General features: G+C 43.9%; 1 protein-coding gene across 4 annotated transcripts in view; it reads right to left on the reverse strand.

The window, feature by feature from the left end:
• PLCG1 (phospholipase C gamma 1) overlaps positions 1-26,250 on the reverse strand; it is a 398,460-nt gene that overhangs the window by 61,075 nt on the left and 311,135 nt on the right. For all 4 annotated transcript variants that reach the window (XM_085619110.1, XM_085619111.1, XM_085619109.1 and 1 more), the window contains exons 19-22: positions 18,449-18,629; positions 16,511-16,588; positions 16,259-16,362; positions 304-400 (exon numbers count right to left, since the gene is read on the reverse strand). In XM_085619110.1, coding sequence (XP_085475236.1) covers positions 304-400; positions 16,259-16,362; positions 16,511-16,588; positions 18,449-18,629 — 460 coding nt within the window. The remainder of the gene's footprint in view (positions 1-303; positions 401-16,258; positions 16,363-16,510; positions 16,589-18,448; positions 18,630-26,250) is intronic.

Below are 26,250 nucleotides of genomic sequence, written 5' to 3' on the forward strand. Positions count from 1 at the left end.
GCTGCTTTATCTGTTGATTACAAGACACAATTTGAGGCTTTACTAAAGGATGACGCATTACTTTGATTGGGCTTACAATGAGATTTCAACAAGCAATGACCAACTGCTCTTCAGGCATGCTAAACAGACTGGCAAGTTATTGAATACAAGGCAAGCTGGTCATTTCACGCCCAGTGGTGCCTGGCAGTAAGTGCCAGGAGGTAATCTTAGCCAGAAGCACTTTAGTTAGGATTCATATTTAATGAGTGCAAGAAGTACATCAAATTGCCCTCAATTCCCAAAGTCTTAATATTATGACCTCACCTGTCGGTCTGGTTCTAATTCAACAGGACTGAAGATATCCTCCACATAATTTGAAGGGAACCACATCTGCTTCTTTCCGCCATAGTCTCCACGCCACCTAAAACGATAACAAAATGTGTGCATAGTGCTGGGATACTAACTGCAATACTCAACCAGAGTTTTAACGGACAAAAGCAATGTTTTCTTTTAATTATAAGAAAAGGAATAGTTTCTTACCTGTAACTCCAGTTCTCTCGTAGGAGAATCTAAATTAAAGTCCTAAGTGTTTGAGTAGTTTAGCCCATTTGCGTCAATCCCGGAGCACTTCATAGAATAGCTTCTTAAGTGTTGATGTTTGCCTTTCTTCATGAAGGCCTGCAGAAACACTTAAGAAAGAACATAATGCGCAGCCTAGACAACAGGCTACATTGGAGAAATACTTCAGATTTTACTTGCAAATGAGTTAAATACATATCATTTTGGAGTGAAAATTTTATAAAACTGCTAAAAATCTCTTTCACAAACCCTTTTTTGTAAAGGTAGAAGATGAAGGATAGTAGGACAATGTAGCCCCAAAGGCTGCCATTATGTGAGTTTTAAACAGTGGCTGCGCATTTAGGGACTCAGAGACCCTCAGTATCCCATCATGCTTAGCAAGCAGCAATTGCCTCAGTTCTTTTTGAAGGAATGCATTAGTGATAGGTAATCCTAATAATATCCTCCGTTATATTCACTGGGGAAGCGGGTGGGTCACTTATGACTTCAGTGGAGATTCACTGGGAAAGCGGGTGGGTCACTTATGACTTCAATGGAGATTCCCCTATAAGAGAACAGGAGTTTCAAGTAAGAAAATATTCCTCCTCTCATAAAGGATCTCCATTGATAGACATAAGCGTTTGAACAGAATATCAAGCCTTTCCCCACCAAGTGCGGTGGTAAACAACAGTGGAATGACAATAGGCTTGAATTAAGCAAATACATTTCTGAGGAAAGCTTGTCCTACCTGAGCGACAGTTGAATCCAAACAGTAATATTTGGTGAATGTGTGAACAAATGTCCATATAGCCGCTTTAAAGATCTCTGCTATAGGGACATTTCTGATCATAGCTGCAGTAACTGCTGTACCTCTAGTACAAGGGGCCTTAGCTCTAGCTGACAAGGTCTTGTTTTTTTGATGGCATAAGAGAATGCAAGACACGATTCATTTGGAGATGGAATGTTTGGAAGTAGCTAAACATGGAAAGGCCTGGATCATAACTGATAAACAATTGGTTCACTCTATGTATGTCACGAGTCATATCTAGATAAAACTTCAAGAACCACCTCACATCCAGGGAAAGGAGAGTTCCTTCAGCCAGAGTTGAAGGGTGCTGAAATAAAGTTGGTAATGAAATTGTCTGATTGACATGAAATTCAAAACTACCTTGGGGAGGAATTTAGGGTAAGTACTCATTACTACCTTGTTAGAGTGGAAGACAGTGTGGGACATGTGAGAAAATAACACCTGAATTTCGATAATCCTATGAGCTGATGCGATTGCTACGAGGTAAGCTGCTTTCCAGGAGAGAAACTGTAAGGTCGCCTTATGAATAGGTTCAAAAGGTGCCTGCATGAGACGTAAAAGGACTATATTAAGATCACAGGGAGAGGAAGGACACCTAGTAGGAAGGAAAACCTTCTATAGCTCTTCAAGAAAGTCCTTGATCACAGGGATTTTGAAAAAAGAGGTTTTTGTAGGACATGTTCTGGAGGCAGTGAATGCAGCAAAGTGGACTTGTATGGAAGAGAATTGCAAGCCAGATTTTTACAAAATGAAAAGATAGAGAAGAATGACATCTTCCTGGCAAGCAGTAGGATCTGTGTTCTTGTAGGAACTTGGAATGCAAAATCTCTTCCACTTGAAGGCATATGCAGAACTGGTTGAAGGCTGTTTAGCCTCCTTGAGGATATCTATGCAATCCTGTGGCAAGTCCAAGTGCACATACTGCACTAGCTCAGGAGCCATGCTGCCATATTCCAAGAGGAGAGATTGGGGTGAACCATTTGGCCACTGAACTTCGTTAGAAGGTCTGGTCGGCATGGCAGCTTGAGATGTGGTCGCTGTGACCGGTAAAGGAGGTCCATGAACCACCACTGACGTGGCCACTCAGGGGCTATGAGGAGTGGCTCTCGAGTGGGACAGCTTGAGGAGAACTGCCAGGTCAAAGGGATTTATGGAAAGGCATAAAGACATTTGCCGCCTGACCAGTCGATCCTTAGGCATTCCCAAGAGTGTCTGGTTGGAATTACCTCAAGGTCAAGGCTTGGCATTTTTTGTTTTCTGTGGTAGTGAACAAGTCGATGTGCCAAATGCTCCTCAGCCGGAAGATGTCTTGCACGATGTCTTCGTGAAAGACCTATTCGTCATTTTCTTGCAGAACCCTGCTGAGGGAGTCAGCCTGCACATTTTGCACACCTGGGAGGTGAGTTGCCATGGTCCGTAGGTTCCTGAATACAAGCCATTTCCAAATTGCTTGGGCTTTGTGGGGAAAAGGTCTGGAGAGTGCCCCTCTCTGCTTGTCGAGGTAATACATGGTGGTCGCACTGTTTGTCTGAACAAGTAGGGATGGTACGGGTGAAACTCTTCAGCGCAGGGTGGACTGCCTTAGCTTGAGGAGATTAATGTGATATATCATCATATATGGGCTCCTGATCCCAGTAAAGATGCATCTGTACTATGGTTTGAGAGGCAGTCTGTTGATGGAAAGGCATCCTGTGAACAAGATTCAATGAAGAGCACCACCAAGTCAGAGATTGCTTCACATGATGGGGGAGAATGATCTTATCTTGCCTATTACCTCGTCTCATCGCTCCTCGACACATTCCTGCAGAGGACACTTGTTGATGAGTGCATTCAGAGCAAGGAAGATACAGGAGGCTGAGGAGGGATGACACTGACCTCACCGTGAGATGAGAGGCTTTCATTAGCGAGTGACATTACCAAAGGATCAATTAAAGTCTCTCATCCAAAGGACACACTTTTGCCTGCATTGTGTCGATGGTGGCTCCTAAGTATTGCAGAGTCTGAACCAGGCTGGAGATTGACTTGTGGTTGATGTGAAGACCCAACCATTTAAGGACCTTGCATGTCCACTTGAAATGCCACTGGGCTTACTGTGAAGTTGACGCCTTAATGAACCAATCATCTACATAGGGATAGACAGAGTTGGTACCTCCAGAGGTGAGCAGCAACTTCTGGCATGAACTTCGAGAAGATTAGGGAAACCGACTTGAGGCAGAATGGAAGGACCTGGAATTGATAGTGGTTGTGCCCCACTACAATCCTCAGAAACTTGCGATATTTCTTGGCGATGGGCACATGTAAATACGTGTCTTGGAGGTTTATGGATCAGAGACAATCCCCCTGGTGTAGTTGGGGATAGATCGGATGTAAATACCAGCATACAAAACTTTTCTTGTTGAATCAATTTGTTGGATACTTCTAAGATGAGGATAGGGCTGAATTCGTCCATTTCTTTTTTCTTCACCAAAAATGATCTGGAGCAGGTGCCTGTACCCCTTTGTTTGTGGGGGGCTACCTCGCCTGTGCACTTCGGAAGCAAGATGTTGACTTCATCCAGAAGCATGTGCAGGTGATGGCTAGATGATTTTGGTAATTTGGTCAGAGAAGGACTGGTAAATCTGAGAGAAAAGCCATTTTAAACAATATTCAGAACTCAAGCATCTTTCGTGATTTTCTGCCAACTCTGCAAGAAAGGGTGTGAAGTTTCCCCTACTGGAGTGGGTAATAGAAGAGGGGGAAGGGAAGATTCAAGGTTTGGCAGCAGTTGTGAGTTTACCCACTTGGGCGGGTTGTTGGTAAGAGCGTCCTTTAGATTGTCGCTGCTGCTGATATGGCCACTGTTGCTGTGGCTGCTGGCAACCCTGAAACCAATGAGGGGTTGAACCCTCAGAGGGTAAAACCGGTGTTGGTAAGGCCTGAAGGAACGCCTTTGCTCTTTCAGTCTTTCTAGGCCAACAGCCTTAAGAATCTCCATTTCAGACTTCATGCGAGCCATCTCATTGTCAGTGTGACTGCCGAAGAGGGTAGACCCCGAAAAAGGAAGATTTAAAATTCTTTGCTGTGATTCGGGTTTTGGAAACATGAGGTGGATCCAGGAATGTCACCTAATGGCAATGGCAATACCATGACAATATTCATGTGCCGCTTATAGGGAGGAGTCTGCTGCGGCACTTATGACTTGGGTGAACACCAAGAGGCCTTCATTAACGATCTCCAGGAAAGTCTTCCCTTTGGTCCCTGGGAAGGTTTTCTGCAAATTGCTGGATACAGTTCCAGAGCGCTCTATCATATCTACCCAGGAGGGCAGTAGCACTGGCCACTTTCATGGTAGTTGCGGCCGTGTTACAAACTTTGCGACCCCCAGAGTCCAATTTTTTGCATTCCTTTTCAGGAGGTCCTGAAGAAGCAGTTTCTTGCCCACCAGAATGATCAAGAGTTAGGAGGTGAATCCAATCTGAGAAAAAGAGGATCTTCCTCAGCAGGTCTATATTTTGTCTGTGGCCTCAAAGGAGCAGTTTTTGTTCAGACTGGTGTCAGAAATCGTTCCATTGCTGGTTCCAAAAGACCGGAAACTAATGGAAGCAGAGGTCTTGAAGCTGACCACTGGTATAGTCTCAAATATAACAGATGTGGTAGGTGGGGGGACCGACATCCGAATCTTAAGTTTTGCAGCACCTTTCACCAGAAACTCCTGGAATGTGGTGATATCATCCACTGGAGAGATGCGAGGTGGTGGAGAATCAAACATTGCCAGCGAATATCATCCATATGATGTAGATGAGGTTGTTGTGTGTCTTGATTGACATCTGCATGATGTACGTGTGCTGGACAGTGATCTATGGCTGCGATGGCAAGAGTGCCTAGAGAAGGACAAATGCCTTGAATGACGCCTGTGATGATATGACCGATGGTGCGTTCTGGATCACAATCTAAGCCTTGGGGTGCTAAAGACGGAGGCATTGGTGCTGGACGAGTAGGTGCCACAGGTGGAGGAGGCATTGGTGGCGGAGGCAGAGGAGAAGGGATGGATAATCTGACAGTACTATAGTGGAAGAGGGAGAGTAGGTCCTCTAGTAATCAGGGGACCAATATATTTACATGCGTTTTATCCTCTTTTCTTGTGCCCTCGACATGGACTGCCATCGACGAGTCGACATTCTTGACGGTGATCTCTTCCGACACCTCAATGTCGAACTGCTCCTCGGCGTCGATGAAACACCTCATCTTCGATCTTGCAGAGCATGTCGACTTCGATCTGAGTCTTTTCCTAGACGGCGAGCAAGTCGGTGCCATACCTGGTTTCGACGTCAAGGGACCAAGAACCTTGCAGTGTTCTGGATGTCACCCTCTTCTTGGACCTTCCACGTCCCTCAGAGGAAGAACTAAGAACCCTGGTAGAGGACTGACCCTCTCCTCGCTCTGATGTCTCACCATGAGACTGGACTTGCTACCTGCATTATTCTTCTGTGCCATGAAGATACATTCTCTCTCTCTCCTCCAGGGTGCAATGTGAAAACTTGATGTTGTGAAGGTCTGGTGTGGCCTTCTTCTTCCCATAGGCATGGCACTTATCTAACACAGAAGGCATAATTTTGACAAAATGCCTCAAAAGTCTGTCAGAAAAGGCTGAAAACAGGGAGAGGATGATTAAAGATGTTGAGTTAATCAAAGAAAACAAAATACCAGAGGTGAATTTTGAAGACAAATAAGCCTAAAAGGCTGAGCTCAGAGTTTCAGGATCCTGTCACCATGTGCCGGAAAAAAGAACTGGGGCCACCTGCTAGGCATGATGGGATACTGGTGGTCTCCAAATCCTTAAAGGCGCACACACAGTTTAAAACTCACATTATGGCATTTATGCTGCACTGTCCTGCTATCCTTCATCTTCTACCTTTACAAAAAACGGTTTGTGAAAAAGATTTAAGCTGTGTTATAAAAAATGTATTTCAAGATTAGTGAAGTACAATCTGAAGTATTTGTCCAATGTAGCCTAGTATGAGGCTATGCATTATGTTCTTTCTTAAGTGTTTCTACAGTCCTTCCTAAAGAAAGGCAAATGTCTACACTTAAGATATTCTATGAAGTGCTCCGGGATTCCTGCACGTGAGTGGAACTATTCAAACACTTATGACCATCAATGGAGATCCCCTGAAATTGTGGGTCAACACATTGCTAAGTTCTTCCACTTTTATGACACAAGTACTATTTGACACTGTAGGATATCCAATGCTAAACTACCTCCAATCTGAATGTGCATACCTATTGCTGATGCACTTAACCAATAAAATAATAATCATAATACGTATTGCTAATTTCACAGCGTCAGATCAACTTCAGTGAAAAATGAGGTTCACTATAACTGACTAGATCAATATTGGTAACTGTTAAGTGTAGGGCAAACAATTCTGCCCAATGTGTCATGTGAGATAATGCTCTGAGTCAGCACTGATCTTCAATGCATAGGTGTTTGTACTATCTCGTATAAAAACGTATCTTTCTCAAGGAGAGGTGCAGATCAGAGGAAAAAATGGCTTATCATGTGGAGAGGTGTGGCTCACTGGTTAGAGGTGGCAGATCCGTAAGCAGAGAATTGGCCAGAGACCAGGGTTCAATTCCCGACGCGGCAGGGTCGTGGACCAGGGTCAAAACGGACTCGATAATTCTCGCCTCAGTACCTACTCTAACCAGGAACACACTCGGCAACTCTGGGCATTAAGCTTGCCTCATCTCTACAACGGCCCCCCACAGACGCCGGGGATGCCTGGTTTCACCTTGGAGATACCCAGAAAGGGACCATCTCACAGGGATAGCCAGGACGGGTTCCCCAGCGGTCTACAGCGCCGGGACGCCCCGTTGCTGGGGCAGCTGTGCGCTTTACAAGTCTACAACATATACATTTACATAAGGCGTGAAATTTTAAAGAGTTCACTGGGCTCCTCTTGGGCATAACTATGGTGTATCTGATGCTTGAGATGGGCCCAATGAAAGCTTGGAAATTACAAATAAAAATCAGAGGCAAAGGAAGGCAATGATGTAACAATAAATGAGTCAAAACCAATTATATAAGTCATGCAAACTAATTATAAGTATTGTTAGCCTATGGAAAACTGCATAGACGGAGCTCATCAGACCAACTATGGAATAAGTATTTTTTAAATCAATATCCTACTTTTAGCATTTGAACTCTGAATGCAAACATATTTGCCACTCAAAAACTCTCAAACCAAATGAAACCAGCGTTGTGGAATGCTGTGTCTGTTCTTGCAAATTAACATGACTGCTGATGAGCAGGATTAGGCACGACAAGTACAAGGAGATAGGAAGTACAGATAACTGGTCCACCAAAAGGTGATGGGAAGAAAATTGTGAATGAGACCGTTAACCGTTCATTGGCTCACATGATAAATGAACAGAGTTATTGGTGGTGCCATCTCCCCAAAACCAAAACCATAATGCAGTGGTAGGTGCTGTTGTCTAGAGGCACAGGTAACCTTCTTTAAACATGGAAGTGTCAGTGATGGGAAGGTCTCACCTTTGCCAGTTACTGAAGACATGAACATGTACTGCATGTGTTTTTTGTCAAAAACTGGCTGCACAATGAAGTTATCAAGAGGGGGCGGGAGTAGAACAACTAGTGGCGCAATTCTGGGTATAATGACTACAAACAGCTGTGCAAGAGGAGAAATGGGACTACTGGAGGTTCTCAGGGTCTAAGAATTGTCATGTTGGGCAATGACTTGGAGATGAGATGTGAAACTTCTGTTGGCTCGGTCCTTTTAAAAGTGGCTCTACAGGGCCAATACAGAAAAGGTGTGAAACAGCTGAAACAGTCACTCCAAAAGCTACGCTGTATGGCAGAGCTAAAAGAGAAACAGCATAATTGAAAGGCGAGTTCCTTTGATGCGGATAGTATTTAAGTGCAGCTGAACATTTACCATTGCCATAAACCTGAGGCTTCTAGGCAATGGTAGCTTTGTTTACCCCTACGGTGAAGGTCTCTTTCCAGGTTTCTCATTTACATTAAGGATATGCCCTGTTCAAATATGCACTTGTATTTCCACAAGCAAGTGACCAACGTGTGCCTAGGCTCTCAAAAAAGATTATTTCTCCTAACCACATCAGTGGATTAAGTTTCTTTCCTAAGAACACAAATGAGATTGTTTCTCATGCATGAGCATTTTGTGCAGAATACCGAATAATAGGTCTCCTTCTAATACATACAGCAGCATTTACAATTTCTACCTATGTTTAATTATTCTAGAACGAATGTAGCATGCATCTCTACCATTCAGGGTGAAAGTTCTCCATCCCACTTTTAATAAATCACGTGTTCATGTCATTGCCCTGATGCGCTCCTTGTTGGTAAAACCTGGTGCTCTTAGATGAACCAGAGCTGTCTTCAATACCACTCTATATGGCGTTAAAAGCTTATTGTGAAGTAGAAGGGCATCATGAGGGCACTAACCGTGAGAGCTGAAGGGTCTCAGGGAGTAGCTAAATGCAATAAATTAGTGCCCAGTAATAATTCAAGGGATTCTATAAGTCACTCAAGGCTCGCGGCAAACAGCCAAGAAACAAAGAAAGAGTAATTGCTGGTACATTTGCTAATGACTTAAAGCATAAATAACTAATAGACACCAACAGCAGACTAAGGTGACCGCACTTCACACAGAGGTACAAGAAAATATTATTGCACTTCTTTTCTGGGACCTGTTTTGAAATACAAACGTGGTTATTGTGGACTACCAGATCTTCTGGTGCACCATTCCACTTATTACATACTTTTGCCAATGTACTAACAGGTTAGTAGAATAAAGATAATGGCCCTCCTGCATATGTCCATTGAAAACAATTTGAAGGATACTATGGTCTGGTAGGTGAAGGTATAATCACCATTATGTATAAAGCTTGGTATCAAAAACAAATATTGCTACAGATGATACAAAATTATATCAGGGACAGTATGATTAAATCGCCATTACAGTAAGAAGTGAGGAGTTCTTTAACGTCAGCCAGGCATGAAATTTAGTAGTTAAGGTGTGGAGTGAAAGCCGTCAACGCACAGCAGAAACTGAGACTGATGACCTTTCTATTCACAATAAGGTTGAAATGCCATCAACTTTGATACAATCGGAGTCTTTAATCATCCTATTTGGAGCACATTATCTCTACTGGGGACTACTTATCTTTATATAGCCTGCGAGTCCCGAAGTCCACTGTTTTTAAAATATATATACACATTTCACTTTGTCAATTCTTGCACCGGTTGATCACTTTTTGAGCACTATATTGATGACTAACGTTTGTCTATGCATTTTTCTCATCAATAATTGCTGAGATTTTGGCTGGCCTTTTCTCCAATGCGTTCAGTTCATCACTGGGTTAACTGTCCTTCCAGTTAATTAATTACAGATAAATAAGTCTACTATGATCCACTGTGCTTCTATTGTTTGTGTTCACCATGGTTTGTCGCATAGCGAGTGACCATTGTGTCGCAATGTTCCTGAATATAGCAGACACTTGGATTAGGAATATTGCTAAAAAGCTTTATACTGCCAAAGATTCATTCCCTTAGAGTGGATATAGGAACCTTGAAAGCTCTGACCTGACCCAACCAAAAGTAGTAGAAAACAGAGTGGAAGAAGCAGCAATGAAGGATGAGTTACTTTCCTTCGGTAATGCTTTTTCTGATGGATAATAAAACAGCAGATTCCTCACCTGTGAATCTCCACAGGTGCCAGACTGAATCCAGAAGCTCTTACAATAGGTACTGTATGCCTGCAGGTGACTGCCACTGGCCTCTGTTGTAACTCTTTCCTGCCTCCACACAGGACCACAAAAAAACATATAAAGGCGCTATCCCTATGCGCTATTCGCTTTTTCATTATTCTATTCAGCACTCTCAGATGTTGAGCATAGCTGATAGATTTCAATTTAACTGGCAGTATGTAACTCTAACTTGTGACTATTAATTCTGGAAAGTCAAAACCAAAAAACGGGGAGGTAGGCCGGTGGTGAATAATATATGTTTAGATAGAATTTGCACTGGAATGAGCGTTACTGAAGGCAAGTAACACATTTTTCTGATGGAAACTTCTAACAGCAGAATCCTCTTGTATAATAAATACCAGAGCAATGCTTCCTCCAAGGAGGTGGGTCTGTGGAGTGGAATTAAAACTTCAGGAAGTCCTGTAGTAAAGAGGAGGCAAAAGGGCCCTTTCTGCAGACCGGGTCTTCAATGCAGCACAGCCTGGTGAAAGTATGGACAACCATCCAATGTGGCTGCTTAACAAATGTCTAAAACTGTAGCCACAGCTTTCATCATCATGAAATGAACTCAAAGGCCATCAGAAGGGTTTTTCCGACCAAGGGATAGCACAGCTTGATGCACAAGCAATCCATCAGGATAAGGCCAATTTCTGGACTGTCTTTTCTATCTGTACACTGGCAATCCCAACATACAACTGATTATCTAGACAGTGCTTATTAGCCCTAACAAAGTAAGATAAGGGTATACTGTGGGCCTAACTGGTGTAGCCTCTCCTCCTCCTACAATGGATGTGGCCGGCAAAAGCATGAAGAGAGCCTGGTAGACTACTCCACATGGAAACTTGACAGCACTTTCAGAGCGAATGATACACAGGTCCTAAATATCAGCTTGTTGGAGAATAAAATAGTATAAAGAGGCTGAACTGACACCTCATTTATATGACATTAAGATGTAACTGCAATGAGAAACACAGTTTTCACGGTCAAGAATCATACTACAACTATGAACAGCGCACACATAAGAAATATAAGAATACATTTAAGTCCCACTGTGGCATAAAGAAGGAAGCAGGGGAAGCATATGTGATGGCCATTTAAAAAAATATGTCACAAGGGGTAAGTTGATGAGGCAAACTAATTAAGGTCAATTAGCTCAAAAAGAAACATTTAACAGTTGTCACAGCAAAGCCTTAATATATTATGAATGAAAGGGCATCAGACAATCTCGCCTATAGAAGGCTAGCCTGGTTTTCTTTTTTTTGCACCAGGTGACAAATCTGGCCCAACAGTCTGAATAAATCAACTCAGTAAGACAGTTGGCAGCCAGAATTACATTCACCACTTGCTCAGAGAGAATGAAACATCTCTGTTGATTCTACTAAATCTCCAAGCATGAAGGATTAGATTGTGGAGGTCTGGGTGTAACATTCTGCCTGCTAATGGGGCAGAGAGCCTACTGAAGATCCTACTGAAGAGATAATTGGAGTTTAGGGCTGAGTTTAGTGCCCATGCTGAGAGTTTCTGAAAAGGTTTTAGTGCTCCGTCCACCATCTCCTTGTGTTTGCTTTGTGTGCCCTAAGTTGGCAACGTATGCCCAGACGTGGGCCCCTTGCTCACTTTGCCAATGGATTAAACCTAGCCTAGTTGATAAGGGGTGTTACTTTGAAACCGGTCCCCGTATGCTTGTTTCCTGTCCAGGGAAGACCTGGCTTGGCAGTTCGGGCTGGACTGTTCCTTTGAGAAACAAGGTAAAGACTGAAATGCATATAGCTGGGTCCTGCCTGGGGTGGCGAAGTGAGCTGAAGAACGATGTTGGATTCAACCCAGATCTATTAGTGACTGGGGGTGAGTGTTTGAAAAGTTTCAGCACTCTGTCCATTATCTCCTTGGGTTTGCTTTGTTCGCCATATGTTGGCAGGATATGTCCAGACATCTGTCCTTTGCTCACTTTGCCACTGGATTACTCCAACACCATCCCAAGATGCTTGTTTACAGCCCAGGGAAGATCTTGCTTGGCAGTTCGGGGAGGACTGTTCCCATGAGAAACAGGGTCAAGACTGATTTGCATATGGCTGATGAACGATGATGGATTCAACCCAGATCTATTAGTGACTGGGGGGTGAGTGTCTGAAAATATGAGCGCTCCATCCATCATCTCCTTGTGTTTGCTTTGATGGTAAGAGTCAGAATTTCAGAGTACCAGACTCTCTTGAGCCCATTTAGTGTCCACATCAGCTCGACTTTCTTTAGGACCTGCAGGAACAGAGGCAGAGGTAGAAACATGTACAAAAGCCAAATTCACACTGAAATTAGCACAAGCCTCCACGCAACAACCCAAGAGGAAACTTTTAGACCACAGGAGGCTGGGCGCTAATGAGAGTTCAGAGTCATTGAGTATCCAACTAATTCCGTATGTTATTAGGAAGATGAAGCAACTGTCCATGACCCTCATCCTGGTGGCTCCAACTTGGACCAGGCAGCCCTGTGCTCAGTACACCTGGGGATAGCCATCACTTGCTATGAAAAGCTACGAATCAGACTGGACTTCTCATCAAGAGCTTTGCCAAAGCGGCCATCCAGATCCCAAACAGCTCAACCATGTGATCTGGCACCTAAGGCCTTAAACTTTGGCTAGTCATGTACTGAATAGGCAGGACTAAATCCTTTTGCAATGGGCCATTTGCCAGGGCAGACGGACACAGCAGGTGCCATCTTGACACCCACAAGTTGAATCCTCACCCAGGATTGGCAAGAGCTATATTCACCATGCTGTGTGTACTCTCGGTAGACATACTCAAAGACTTTGAAGCCTGCTGTATAATGACTTTTTTAGTAATTGGAGGGTGTTTCCTTTGCCGTTTCCAAGGTGGTGCTTATAAAATAGGCACCATAATGGGAATGTCAAAGGAAGTTCCAGCACAGCATGACCTATGAAGTCCAGGCCGTGCTGGAATTAGGGGTGCATGCACACAGGGGAACATGTCGACTGCCTGCCCTAGGCCCTGCATGCTGCAGTGGCAGTCTGCAGGGCCTAGGTGAGGGGTCCCTAGGGGACCCTCTTCAGTCCCACTGCCATAGGTACCCAGGTAAAATGTACTGGGGACTTAGAGGTGACCTGAAGGGCCAACTATGGAATGGTTTTGGGGAAGAAGCACTGGCACAGGGGGCCTGGTTGGCAGGTACTCTGTGAAGTACAATCAAAACCATATCAAATACCAGGCAAAAGGTGGCAGCTAACCATGTCAAAAGAGGCACTTTCTCACACTAAGACATTGCTCTACTGTGCCTACATTTTTCAGGAACCCACTATAAATGTTTAACATGATACTCTTAGCTATATGTAACACTTGAATTCTTTTCACGGGTACTCTTCCATAACAAAAGAACTGATTAGGAAGCCTGATAATTCATAAATCTCTTCGGACTATTTCACCTTCTAGAGGATGAGATCAGTGATTGCCTGTCATCCAGTGCAAGGAAAAGTACTGCAGTCAAGAGTGGTCTTACTTTTTTTTTTGGAGGGGAGGAGTGGCAGGTTGTTTTGGATGAGCTCCGATTAGTAATGCTTCTCCTTTATAAGGAGGAGCATAACGCACCACGTGTACACTATGGAAAATGCTACTTACCAGTATGCATCTGTTCTTGGCATGTAGAGCTGCAGAGTTGTACACTTTTACATAGATCGCCATCTGGTGTTGGGCTCGGATGTCTGCATCTTGTTTTTGTCTTCGAAGAAGTGTTGTAGTCACGAGACCAGTGACTCTCCTTCGGGGGACAATGCGCATGGGCATCGGCTTCATCGTTAGTTTGTTTTTGCCACTTAGGGTTAGATGGAGTAGTAAGAAGTAGAAAGATGTCCATGCGTGATGTATCTAAATAAGATAATACTGGAACAGACAGAGGTATCCGGGGAGGCGGGTGGTCGTGTACAACTCTGCAGCTCTACATGCCAAGAACAGATGCATACTGGTAAGTTGCATTTTCTGTTCAAGGCATATTGTACACTTTTGCATAGACTATACAGTAATTTCCTCCTTAGCGGTGGCTACCTGTATCTGTTGCAGTAGTTTGAAATTGTGTTTTTAATACAGCCTGGCCCACACTAGCTTGTTGTTTTCACATCTACACAATAGTGTTTTGTGAAGGTGTGTGTTGTGGCCCAAGTTGCCTGCTTACATATGTCATCTAGGGGAATGTTCCCTAAGAATGCCATAGAAGCCCCTAATTTGCGTCTAGAATGAGCTCTAGGGGGAATGGTTAATGTTCGTTTGGCTTTAAGGTAGCATATTTGTATGCATTTTACAATCCACCTTGCAATTCCTGTTTTGGATATAGGATTGCCCTTATGAGGTGGGGAGAAAGCCACGAAAAGTTGTTTGGTTTTCCTAAAGGATTTTGTTCTTTCAATGTAGTAAAGTATCACTCTTTTACCATCTAAGGTGTGTAGAGCTCTTTCTGCCACTGAGTCTGGTTGAGGGAAGAATACTGGTAGTTCAACAGACTGGTTCGGATGGAAGGCAGATCCTACTTTGGGTAAATATTTTGGGTTTGTTCTAAGAACCACTTTGTTATGATGGATTTGTAAAAATTGTTCTTGTGTGGTTAATGCCTGGAGTTCACTCACTCTTCTGAGAGATGTGATAGCGACTAAAAAGGCTACTTTCCAAGTGAGGAACTGTAGTTTCCACACCGGAGACGGTGGAGCTCTTGGTGGAATAATTTTTTTAAGTTCTTCCGTAAAAGCTTTTGTGATTGGTCAAAAGTCTCCAGCAGAAAATCCTCTTCTACAGGATCTGAATGTAGTTTGACCTTATGGTATATGGCAGCCCAATTGATTAGCTGGGCAAAACCCACATTGTCATCTGGCGGAGATGGTTTTGAGGGGCAGAAATCCAGATCATTAGTTAGTTCTGGATCAGTGTTATAGTTATGCCATGGGTCTGGATCCTATGGTGGATCATCAGGATCCTCAGTGTCTAATGGTACTACATCTTCATTTTCTTGCCCATCCCCATGTGAATCGTCACTATCCTCTGGTTGTAGAGAATGTGCTGGAGAAATGAGTAAATTAGGGTTAACCGGTGGAGGAGGTGAAGGTGGTGGTGAAGTATTAGTAGCCATGTGTAATTTCTTTGGAGGAACTGGAGCATGTGGCAAATGTTTTGGTTTCCTCTTTGTAGGTAGCTTGGTGACTATATGACCAGTCTTTGAGTGAATTAAGATAGTAGTCTGTTTTGGATCGGGTAAGAGAAAAGCTCTTCGGGATCAATAGGTTTCTTTGGCACCGAAGATTTCTCCTTGGAAACTGTCCTTGACTGTTTAGGGACAGTGTCCGGTACAGAAGCTTTCCCTGGTTCCGAGGCCTTCAGTGCGGGTTGTTTCGGCTCCGGAGGCATTTGTTTATGAGAATTATTCATAGAAGTTGTGTCCGTCAATGTTTTCGCCTTGTCTGTGTGCTTTGGGGCCGATGTTTTAGCCGGCTGCTTTGGTGCCGGTGTCTTATCCGGCTGCTTCGGTGCCGATGCTTTATCTGGCTGCTTCAGTGCAGAGGGATCTTTTGTCAATATCGGTGCCGAATGTTTTTCCGGTGCCGGTGAAGGAGAGCGCGGAAACTCGGACGACTGAGCTTTCGGTGCCGAAGATGGCTTTTCGGTACCGGGTGGTTGGCTTGAGCAGGAAGGCTTTTCTTTGTCCTTCGGTGCCGGGACCGGAGGCGGGGCGCTCGAAGTTTTTGTATGGTGTGGACCTGAGCCCGAAGATTTATTCTGCCACTGGTCCCCATCAAGGATGATACTTCTTTGGGACAATGACTGTACTCACTAATATACAGCAGAGCTTTATCCATAACATAACCGCGCAGCCCCAGAGACCGGTTTCCTTAACGTCTTCCATTAGACAGAAAAGCTGTATAATATGTCATGCCCTTCTGCCACAGTGCTTCTCCCATGCCCAACTTCCTATGTCCTTCTCTCCCCACCTGATCTTAACTCATTCTCACATACTGTACCTCCATTCTCATGACAAACCCAATCTCTACTTTCATTGCTCCCTTGCTTTCGACCTTCAGAACTCTACGGGGTCTCACCTCACAATACTCTTAAAAAGGACAACAGGCAATATGTTTGCACCAAGCAAACAACTTACCAGCCTCCTTCCTGCTTCTCAACATTCTGGATGATGGCATTCTTGGTGAATGTCAGTTCGTCTTCCCGCTGGGCCTTGTAATCAAACAGGGCTTTTACGGAACACTGCAGAAGAAAGGTTGTTTGTTAAACCGCAAACTCAGTAACATGGAGATCTGCTACATCACAGCCACTATGTGAATCACCAACAGTGATGGGTATAGGTATGAAGAAGCATCCAGGACTTTATACATTAATGTAAGATGGATTCTACCTTAAAGGTGGGCATGGGGTTCGCTTCCACGTAGAAACCAGGATTCCTTCCTTCATAGAGGGCTCCATAGTCCGGCTCCTACAGAACCAAGAAAGAAAATTAAACTTTTACAAACAACTCTTGTGAGGACAAGAAAAGCAGCTCCACAGCTTGGTCTTAGCTACGTACTACTGTAATGCATAAGGCTGGCACAAAGCAGCAAGAGGAAATAGCACTAAAACATAAAGGGAGCAGCACAGAGGGTTAATGCACTCATTATACTGCCCACAAATATCAAAGCTCTACACTGTATCTTAATATGGTACAGCCAACATATTGAAAGCAATCCTGTGAACTGCACCTCTATGACTTTCAATGTGAACAAACAATACTTGGCTATCGAAACACTGCCTAAAGAGGGCCTTAGCTATCATTAGCGCAGCAATTAAAATGCTAGGCAGGACACAGAGTATAAGCAGCACGTAACCCAAAATATGATTATATTTTTTTTACTACCCAGTAAGTGATGGAAGGGCACAATTCTCATTTGGGGCCAGGATACGTTTGCTAAGCCACTGTGCTCAATAATATCTGGAAGTTGTGTTGTAAAAAAAGGGTACTATTCTCCAAAAACAGCAGTGGTAACCTGACCCCCAAATAAGAGTACCAAGAAACGCTCTCAAGAACAATGCCTAGAAGTTGGACGAATAGCGTTCGACATCAGACTTCCTCAATGCATTGGGGAAACTGCATTCCTTATTATAAGCAATGCTGCAAACTACCAGGGTGTTGTGCAGCCCAAAACACATTGCTCTTTGCTGCGCCGCACAAAATCCAGACGAGTATCAGGAAGCTGTGCCACACACCTAGAGTAACATGGCAGATCCATTGACTACAAACATATTTTAGAATTATTATATAGCTCTTCTGTGCCTGAAACTCTAGATTTTAAGTTACATTGATCCACAATGTATTTCTGGCTGTGGTTCTAGGATCAAAATGTCAAGTGTAGGTCAAACGTTCTGCACTGGTGATAGACGTAGCTACCCCATTTCTTCTTCAACTTTGCATTGCTAAGCTCTTATTGCCTTCTCTATGGTATAAACACTTCGATACTTTGTGCAGCAATGTGTTAAAATCCTTACAAAAGGTCTCTGCACTCCTTTCAAACTCCTCACTTTCTGTTCCTTCAGAGCCTATGATGTTAATTCATCTGGTCTTTGGTATTTCACACTATGATCCTAATTCTTTTCCCTCCTATAATCTTTTTTTCCACTGCTCCAAAGCCTTGTGCCTCAGCCAGGCTCTGTTGCTTAAGGTTTTGGTCAATCGCAACAGTGACGCAGATACTTTTCTAGTATAGTGAAGACAACGGTAATGGAGTAGGCAATTGTTTGTAAACACACCATTTGAACTTCCACAATGTTGCATAATATGTATACTTTAAACAAAATTGCCAAAGTGAGAGGAGGCTCTCAAAGAATGTTTTGTGGGACAGAGGTGATTCTCTAGTTAACAATTTTAGTTTGGTTAGGCACACAATTTCTGCAATTAGGTTTCAACCACTTTATTAAAAAAAACATGCATCGTGGATTTTGTAATATTGGGGAAACAGGGAAAAAAGTGACAGTTGGCAAAGTTAGGCAAATTAATTCAATCCTATCAAAAAACTTGCCTCTTGACTTGCCCAGCTCTCAAGGAGTCTTCACATTATTGTTAAATTCAACTTCCTGTTGTGACTTTTTTAAATGTAACACCTCTCTTCAAAAACCTATAACTCAACATTTTGACTACAAGAACTTTGTCAAGTTCTCTAATTTCAAAACGTGGGCTAGCAATGCTCTTTCCTCATGAGTACATTGTTATTTGACTAGTACCAACAGATTTGTCCTGCATCTACCCACATTTTTGCATTCTGATCCAAGTTGGCCAGGTCCTTGGTCAATGCGAAGAACTCACCGCTGTACCAATCTTCTCCAGTGTCTCCTCATTGATTGGGTAACGCAGCTTCATCTTTCGGTACAGGGGGTGCTTCTCATAGTAGCTGATCAGATCCACCAAGCTGTCAAATTCAGAGTTACCCAAGACCACCGACTGGCTCTCCTGCAGCACTCGACAGTGTTTAATCTTCCCTTCCGCTCTAACGAATTAACAGGAAAAATTAATAACTCAGAGGCTGTGCCTCTAATGTTCAACGAATCAGTGTGCTAATGGTGAACAAATTTGAGGGCTGGGCTAATTAAGACAGTCTCACTTTTTTATCACCTTAGTTTTGCTTCCCATTAATAACGTCCAGCCGAGGAACTTTTATTAACCAGTACTTCATACGGTAATGCCACAAACACACAGATTGGATACTTTAAGTCATTAATAAATGTTTTTCCAAAATCAATTAATTTTTTAAGCCACATTCACATAATTTAATTACTTAAATCCAACCACCAGAAAAAAGACAAATCCTAACCTTAAATAACAAGCATAGTGTTCTAACATTCCCTTATTTTCGGCACAAAACTAAGCAATTACAAACAGCGAATCATAACCAGTATATTCATTTATTATATGTATTGATCTATCATCTTCCTATCGAGTCTGTTATTTATTGTTTTGTATGTTTGTTGCTTATCAAATCTAATCATTTTTATTTATACACATGAAAACAAAAAGCATTTTTAGGGCCCTGGTATAGCTCATCTCCTGTTAGTTGGCAAAGGTATTATTTTATCATATTCAGCCCCTGACATCTCACAGCAAACCTATTTCAATGCTCGTCCATACCTATTGGGCATAAAGCAATGGACAAAAGTTTTACACACCACCAAATGTATATCAAAAGTTTATTAAAATGATTTCAAGCTATTTTTCAGGTATTAGTGCGTTTATATTAATATGCACATTTACCAATCCATGGCTAACATGCATTACTAGCTCCTGAAAAGGTGCTCAGATGAATTATAATGCATTGAATGTATTATCATTTTTGTCCACGTTTAATAAACTCATTTGTGTTTACTGTATGGCCAGATTTTTATGTTGATATTGCTTCTAAAACTGAAAATTCATTGTATATAAAAGTTGATGCTCCTACACTAAATATATCAGGCCACCTCTGTAGAATAGATATTCAAGTCTGTGTCTGTATACATATTAGATTTCAGTGGTTTATGAATGCTGTTGGTCAGTTATCTGGTCTGACAGGAAGTATTTTATTAGGCCTGTGCATGGTTAAGTTTCCTTATATTAATTGTAACTTAGTTCCTCTATCTGAATTCCACCCATCATTATTTATAGTTCTTACAAGGAGCTTCAAACCAATAACTTTTTCTCACACTTCTCTTAAATGTATCATACAGGATAATGTATATTTTTTTTTTAAACAGACTTTTATTGAACTTTACAGAGTAATACAAGCATATCTCTCGTCCCACAAGGCATCTGTGCCATAATGCAGATCGTCCATAAGAGTGGTCCATTAGCACAATGCAGTACAAGCAAAAGGCCCCCCACCCCGATCCCCAGTAAACCTCCCCCAACAACGCCCTCCACCCCAGCCACCCCCCCCAAGCATGTCGCCAGTAGCTAATGGACCCAAGTGAACCCTGAAGCCTCCCGCACCGCCTGATAGATTCCCCTCCCACAGGGCACAGTGAGTAAACCAAGAGATCAGGGGGAAGCGTCCTATCCCAGGTCCAAAGTCCTCCCCCCACCCTACACTCCCATTCTCATGGAGAGATGCTCACGGGTCCCCTAACCCATCCCCCTCCCCAGGCTCCCCCTCGCCATCTTCATCCGACTGCTTGAATAGTTCCAGGAGTGCCACCCATGCCCGGGCCATTTCTTGTGATTTCTCACTTCCATTCCTTCGAGCCACGCCCAGCCTATAGTTCCCCTCACTCCCCGCCCACTTCACCATCTCCCTATTCCAACGCAAGAGATTAGGCCCTTGCCTCGCTTTCCAATGAGAAGTGAGCTCCCGCTTAGCCAGGACCAGCCCCAGGTCAATGAACCGGCTGGTTACCTTAGTCCTAGCAGTGTGCGGGAACCAATGTAGCAAGCATACAGGATAATGTATAATCATTATTCAATAATATATTCTCCCCGTCCATAATTATAAAATTGTGTAATACGGACATCTCACGATTTCTAAGTGTAAGTCTAATGTACATTAAATTTATAATCATTTTAAAATGAAATAGTATCATGCTCTCTCTCATTATTTATATTACTATTCATTTGACTATCCATTTGTTTATTTTGGAGTCACCTTATGGATAGCTCAGAGCGCTGCATATGAGTGAGAAGGATATTGTGAAAAGGAAGCCAACTGCCACTGAAGGGGCCCTCAGTATGATATTTATCAATATTTGTACTATGAATTTTCCTGCTTGTTGTGGCACATCTCCTGCCGTCAAAAATGTATTCACAGTTAGTCTTAAATTCTAAAAATGCTGGGGGTAAAGCGGAATGCCATGAACTCCAGAACGTTGTCCATTCCTTCCATCGAAAAAAAATGTATGCCATCCAGTTTAGTAGGTCGAACGAACACACATGCTCCTCATATCTAGAAGCTGTTAGGAGCATCTCTGGGCAACCTGCGTTTACCTAAATGAAACTGCGGTCAATGAGGTGCTCAAGTCTGCCGTTGGTCCGAGCAGAGGATTGCACACCAAACGCATACCCCTGGCACATACCCGGTCATAAACCTTTAATGGACCCATTAGCAGATCGTAATCCAGGGCAGCAAGTGTAGTATTGGATAAGCAAACGTCCATGGTCAATTGAACAGGGCACCGGAGGCAGTGAAACACAGGCTGCACGCAGGTGAAGTAGGCAGCGCCGAAGGTCAGCCAGTAATCGATGGCAAACTATTCCACTGGCACAGAACCAAAGAGCTACCACATACGATCACGGTACAGTTGCAACTGGACCGGGTTTGTCAGCTCCATAGATCGAAAATCCATTGCAAAACAATAATAGGAGAACCAGCACGCCGCAAACCAACAGGAGCACTAGGGGAAACCCTCCTAGGCACTGGAAAAAATAGAATGAATAAAGGCCGGAATTACTCCAAAAATAGTTTGAAAGGAAGAAACCAGTTTAAAAAAGTGAGCCCCCCGTATAAGACCCATTAAATATTTGGTGTATTAATTCCCCAAAACGAAATTGGAGATTTGTGTTTAGCAGCGAGTTTATCTCGCTTGCGGTTCTTGAAACGATAGCGCTTTGAGTCTGCTTAGTTAATTGAAATCTGTTTTCAAAGTCGGAATGGAAGGCCAAAGCGAACTATCTACAATCCCTTGCGGGGGTGGAAATAGGACATTGCTGCAACATGTAACGTTTTGAGAAACTGTTACTATATACAGGATGCCAGCTCTCAAGCCGCAGCAATCGTGGTTATTCGAAATAAGATAACTACCGTTAGAAAGCAAAGTTAATACGGGAATAATAGCAGGGACAAGGGTACCTTTCAAAAAACAAGCTAGATCAGGGTCCAAAACGTTAAAGGCTCCATGTAGCTTAACCTGTTTACTGACTAGGGAATGTTCTACTGTTGAATCACAGTCCTCCCTTTAAGTAAAATGTCCTTTTCTGCACGTTGACATCTATAAGCGAAAGGTAAAGACCACAATTTGTGAATAAAATTATTGCTTAGAGGCTCATATCTACCAATTGGGTAATGTTTCATGCATGCTGTGAACTGAAAAAGTGAGATAGGCAATTAAATAACCCCATGTATTAACCACACAGCTCAATCAGTCTAGGCCACCGAAAACGGTAAATGTTCTAATTGTTCAATATGTAACAATGTGTATGTGGCATCTTTCATGGACATTAATTTCCGTTTATCAGTCAAATTAAATGGCAAAAACAGTTCAATAGTGTGAGAAAGTGCCATTTTTCTTGCATGGTATGCCCCCACTTTTTGCTGAATTGCTGAATGTACTTTGACTGAGTGTGCCCTGGATTCCTGTCAATCAGGTGCCCAGGGCCTATGTTCCTTCCCTAAAAACCTCAAACCCAAATTGGCAAACCCTGGCCACATGTCAGCCCCTAGTAAATGGTACCCTAGGTACCCAGGGCCTTGTGACCAGGGAAGGCCTCTAAGGGCTGCAGCACTCACTGTGCCACCCTTAGAGGCCCTGTACCCTAACACACACACACTGCCCTTGCAGAGTCGACATGGCACACATCCCTGTGTGCCATGCCCACCACCTACACTGCCCTGGCATACATCAGCCACCCCTCTAGCTGGGTGCCGTATGCCAGTGGTGTGGGCACAGGAGCATGAGCCCTGTGCCCCTACAGTACCCAGGTCCTTCCTGGGCACCGTAAGTGCAGTACTGCCCTTTAAGAGTACATGGTGCTGAGAGCTCGTCAAACACGAACTCCCCAGCACCATAATGGCAACACTGAAGACTGAGAAGTTTGGTATCAAACTTCTCAGCACATTAAACCCGCACTGATGCCAGTGTGGGATTTAATATACCAAGCACCCCAGAGGGCTTCTTAGAGATGCCCCCTGCAACCTAACCTACAATCCACGTCTGGTCTGGGAGGCTGCCTAGGCTGCCACACAGCAGACATGTTGCTGGGCCCCTGGGTAGGAGAGCACCCGATCTCCTGGGCCTGCAACAATGCACATCCTGGGCGAGGTACTAGGTCTCCTCCCCCAGGATGGACAGGGGGAAGCTTCAAAGGCATGCCGCCTCTGTGAGCTTCCCCAGGCCACTTGCAGCCCCCACTCTGGCGGGAAGCCTGGCCGGAAACCCCAAACAAGGACAGGGGATGTGCCAGCTTGCCAACCCCACCCCTCAGGTGGGGAGGCGAGGTGAAGCACATCTCCGGGCGCTCGCCATCTTGAAGATGGGAGGCCCTGCCCAATCAGGACTAGGCTACTGCCCCCCTCCCACAGGAGAGTGGCAGGATAGGGGGTGTATCCACCCCAGGGCAGGGACCCATTGGTCCCTGCCCATCACCTACCTGTAACGCCCCTAAATCTAGTATTTAGGGGCACCCTGAACCTTCCTTCCTTAGATTCCAGATTCCAAAAAACAAAGAAGAGCAAGAAGAAAGAAGACCTGCCATGCAGCTGCTAAGAAGAGGAAGACACCAACTGCTTCGGCCCCAGCTCTACCGGCCTGTCGACCCTCGAACCTGCTCCTGCTACATCCCGGCACCTCTTGTGGCCAGCAACGTCACAAACCCCGGAGGACCTGGCTACCTTTTGGCTCTAAGCACCTGGGACTCCCATGGTCAGAGGCTCTGCTCAAAACCAGCTTCTAACCCCTGGCATCAGCCCGGAACCGCGAACCCTGCACACTCTGCACCCACCAAGCCTGGCCTGTGCCGGTGTGAACAAAGACCCCGAGGACGTCCCCCCGGCGACTGTGACCCCGAATACGGCAACCAAGGACTCACCTCGACGCTCCTGATGACGCCTGCAGCCTCAGAACCAGGTACCCCCCCAACCGCGATCGACAGAGGGTAAGATTTCCCGACATCAAAAGGCACCCCTGCAACCGGCGCCCAGCGGCCCCCTGTGCCCAACTCCTGGGTACCTACCTATCCTCCAACTACCCAACTTGCCTCTCGAAGTGGTGGTGGCACCTGAAGAATCTTCGTCCCCGCCCCCTTTGTTCAACCAGGAGCTTTTCCATTGAAACCCACTGAGCGCCCGAAGGCTTAAAAGCACCCTGCACCCAGCCGCCCGAGTGGCCCTGGCAGTGCAACCTCTACACCTATCTACTTCCCCATTTGCCCTAAGCAAGTGACCAGGAGCCCAACTCCCACAGCCGCGTGGCCTGCTAGTCAGCAGCCACCAACCAAGGCCCCCCTGCCTCCCTTAGGATAACATTGGGCCTAACTCACTCTGCACCCGGCTGCCCCTGTGCCGCTGAGGGTGTAACAACTGTACCTACCTGACCCTGGGAGACCGCCGAGTCTGTGCCCAGAACCTTAACTCTGCCTGTTGAGTACTTACCCAAAACCGATAACCCAATTTTCCTCCATAGGGTAACATTGACTGGTTTCTTCTGAAATTTCTTTCTAAGTGTGGAGTTTCTAAAACTTAAAATATTGACCAAAAATCAACCGAGTAACGAAAACGAAAATACTCACCTGCTATTAGGAGAGATCCCAGTGCTGGATCTTGGTGCCCAGCACTGACCCTGAAAAATATTCACAACCTTATTTACCAGTGACCCAATTTTCCTCCATAGGAAATCATTGACTGTTTTTCTGTGAAATTTCTTCTAAGTGTCGATTTTTGCAAATTCAAATATTCTTTAAAAATCGTACCAACTGTGAAAACATAATTACTTACCTGTTTTAAATAGAGGTCCCAGTACTGAGCCTAGGAGCCCAGTACTGGATTACAAAAGTAACGAGAACCTACTTTACCTGCAACTTGAATTTTCTCCCATAGGGAATCATTGACTGTTTTCTATGAAATTTCTTCTAAGTGTCAACTTTTAAAATAGCAAAATATTGCGTAAAAATCACAACAGTAACTAAGTCGACTTTTATCACTTGATTCTAAGAACTGTCCCAGGACTGAATCTAGGATCCAGTCCTGGCGTTACAAAAGTAATCCTGAAAGTAATCTATTGCAAAGATCTTAAAACTTCCATTGAGCTCAATGCATTATTGGGTTTGAAATTGTGTTGCCTATTGCAACAACCTGTAACCAGTATTTACAAAAGTCAATTGCATATTGCAAAAGTATTTACCTAAAGCATCTCATTCTGAGAAAGTATATTTTAATACCTATTGTTTTTTCTAAAATAAAACAAGCATATATATTTTTTATATAAACCATTGGCCTAGAGTTTAGTAATTGAGTGTGTGAGACCATTTGCTGACTGAGTGTGTATGACAAATGCTTTACACTGTCCTCTGATACTGCCTTACTGCTCGACCAAGCTACCACTTTAGAGAGTAAGGTTATACCTAACTTTAGCCTCTGCCAAACCTCTGGGGACTGTGGACTCTGTGCACACTGTACCTATTTGGGAACAGTATATACAGAGCCACTTTCTCACAAGTAGCATTCAAATAATTGCATGGCACTTTTCCATTTTTGAGTGTTTGCAACGTCCAAGCAAACTGCATCACAGAATGTAACTGATTTTGAACATGATACAAAACAGACACTTTATGTTGAACAAGGTCAATGACAGAAGAAACAATATTATCTAAAGTATATATAGGGGAAGACATTGTATTAATGCTGTTATCGACAACTGCAAGAACTTTTTCCAAATGAGTCTGGTCAAATTGACAGAAGCGCACTGCAGCTTCCATCTGAGACAGTTTCCAAATTTCATTTGGGCGCTATGTTGTAGGGATTCTGCACAAATACAGAACTATGCGCAGGAAATGAGACCTTGGTGTATAGGGACTGAGTCTTCCTACCACCTTAGAACCCACGAACCCAGGACCGACTCGCTATAGTGCCTCACTTGCTCTCCTACTCACTCACAGGGAAACAAATGATTAGGCACCCCAGAACACAACACTCCCAGATATCTCAGGAATCGCGGTAACAAGAGAGACCTTTTCACTCATTCTCTTGTACTCGTCCACACTAAGATCTGACGAAGACATGAAACAGTTTAAAACATTTATTTTAACCAATGTGCCCTAACATGCAGTATACGTGCCACAACGAGCAGGAAAATGCACAGTACAAATATTGTCAGCATACCAGTCGGTCCATAAATCATGAAGGGAGATGTCATAAAAAGACAATGGAGACTATA

Source organism: Triturus cristatus, chromosome 7 (genome assembly GCF_964204655.1).
Source record: "Triturus cristatus chromosome 7, aTriCri1.1, whole genome shotgun sequence".
Classification (NCBI taxonomy): Eukaryota; Metazoa; Chordata; class Amphibia; order Caudata; family Salamandridae; genus Triturus; species Triturus cristatus.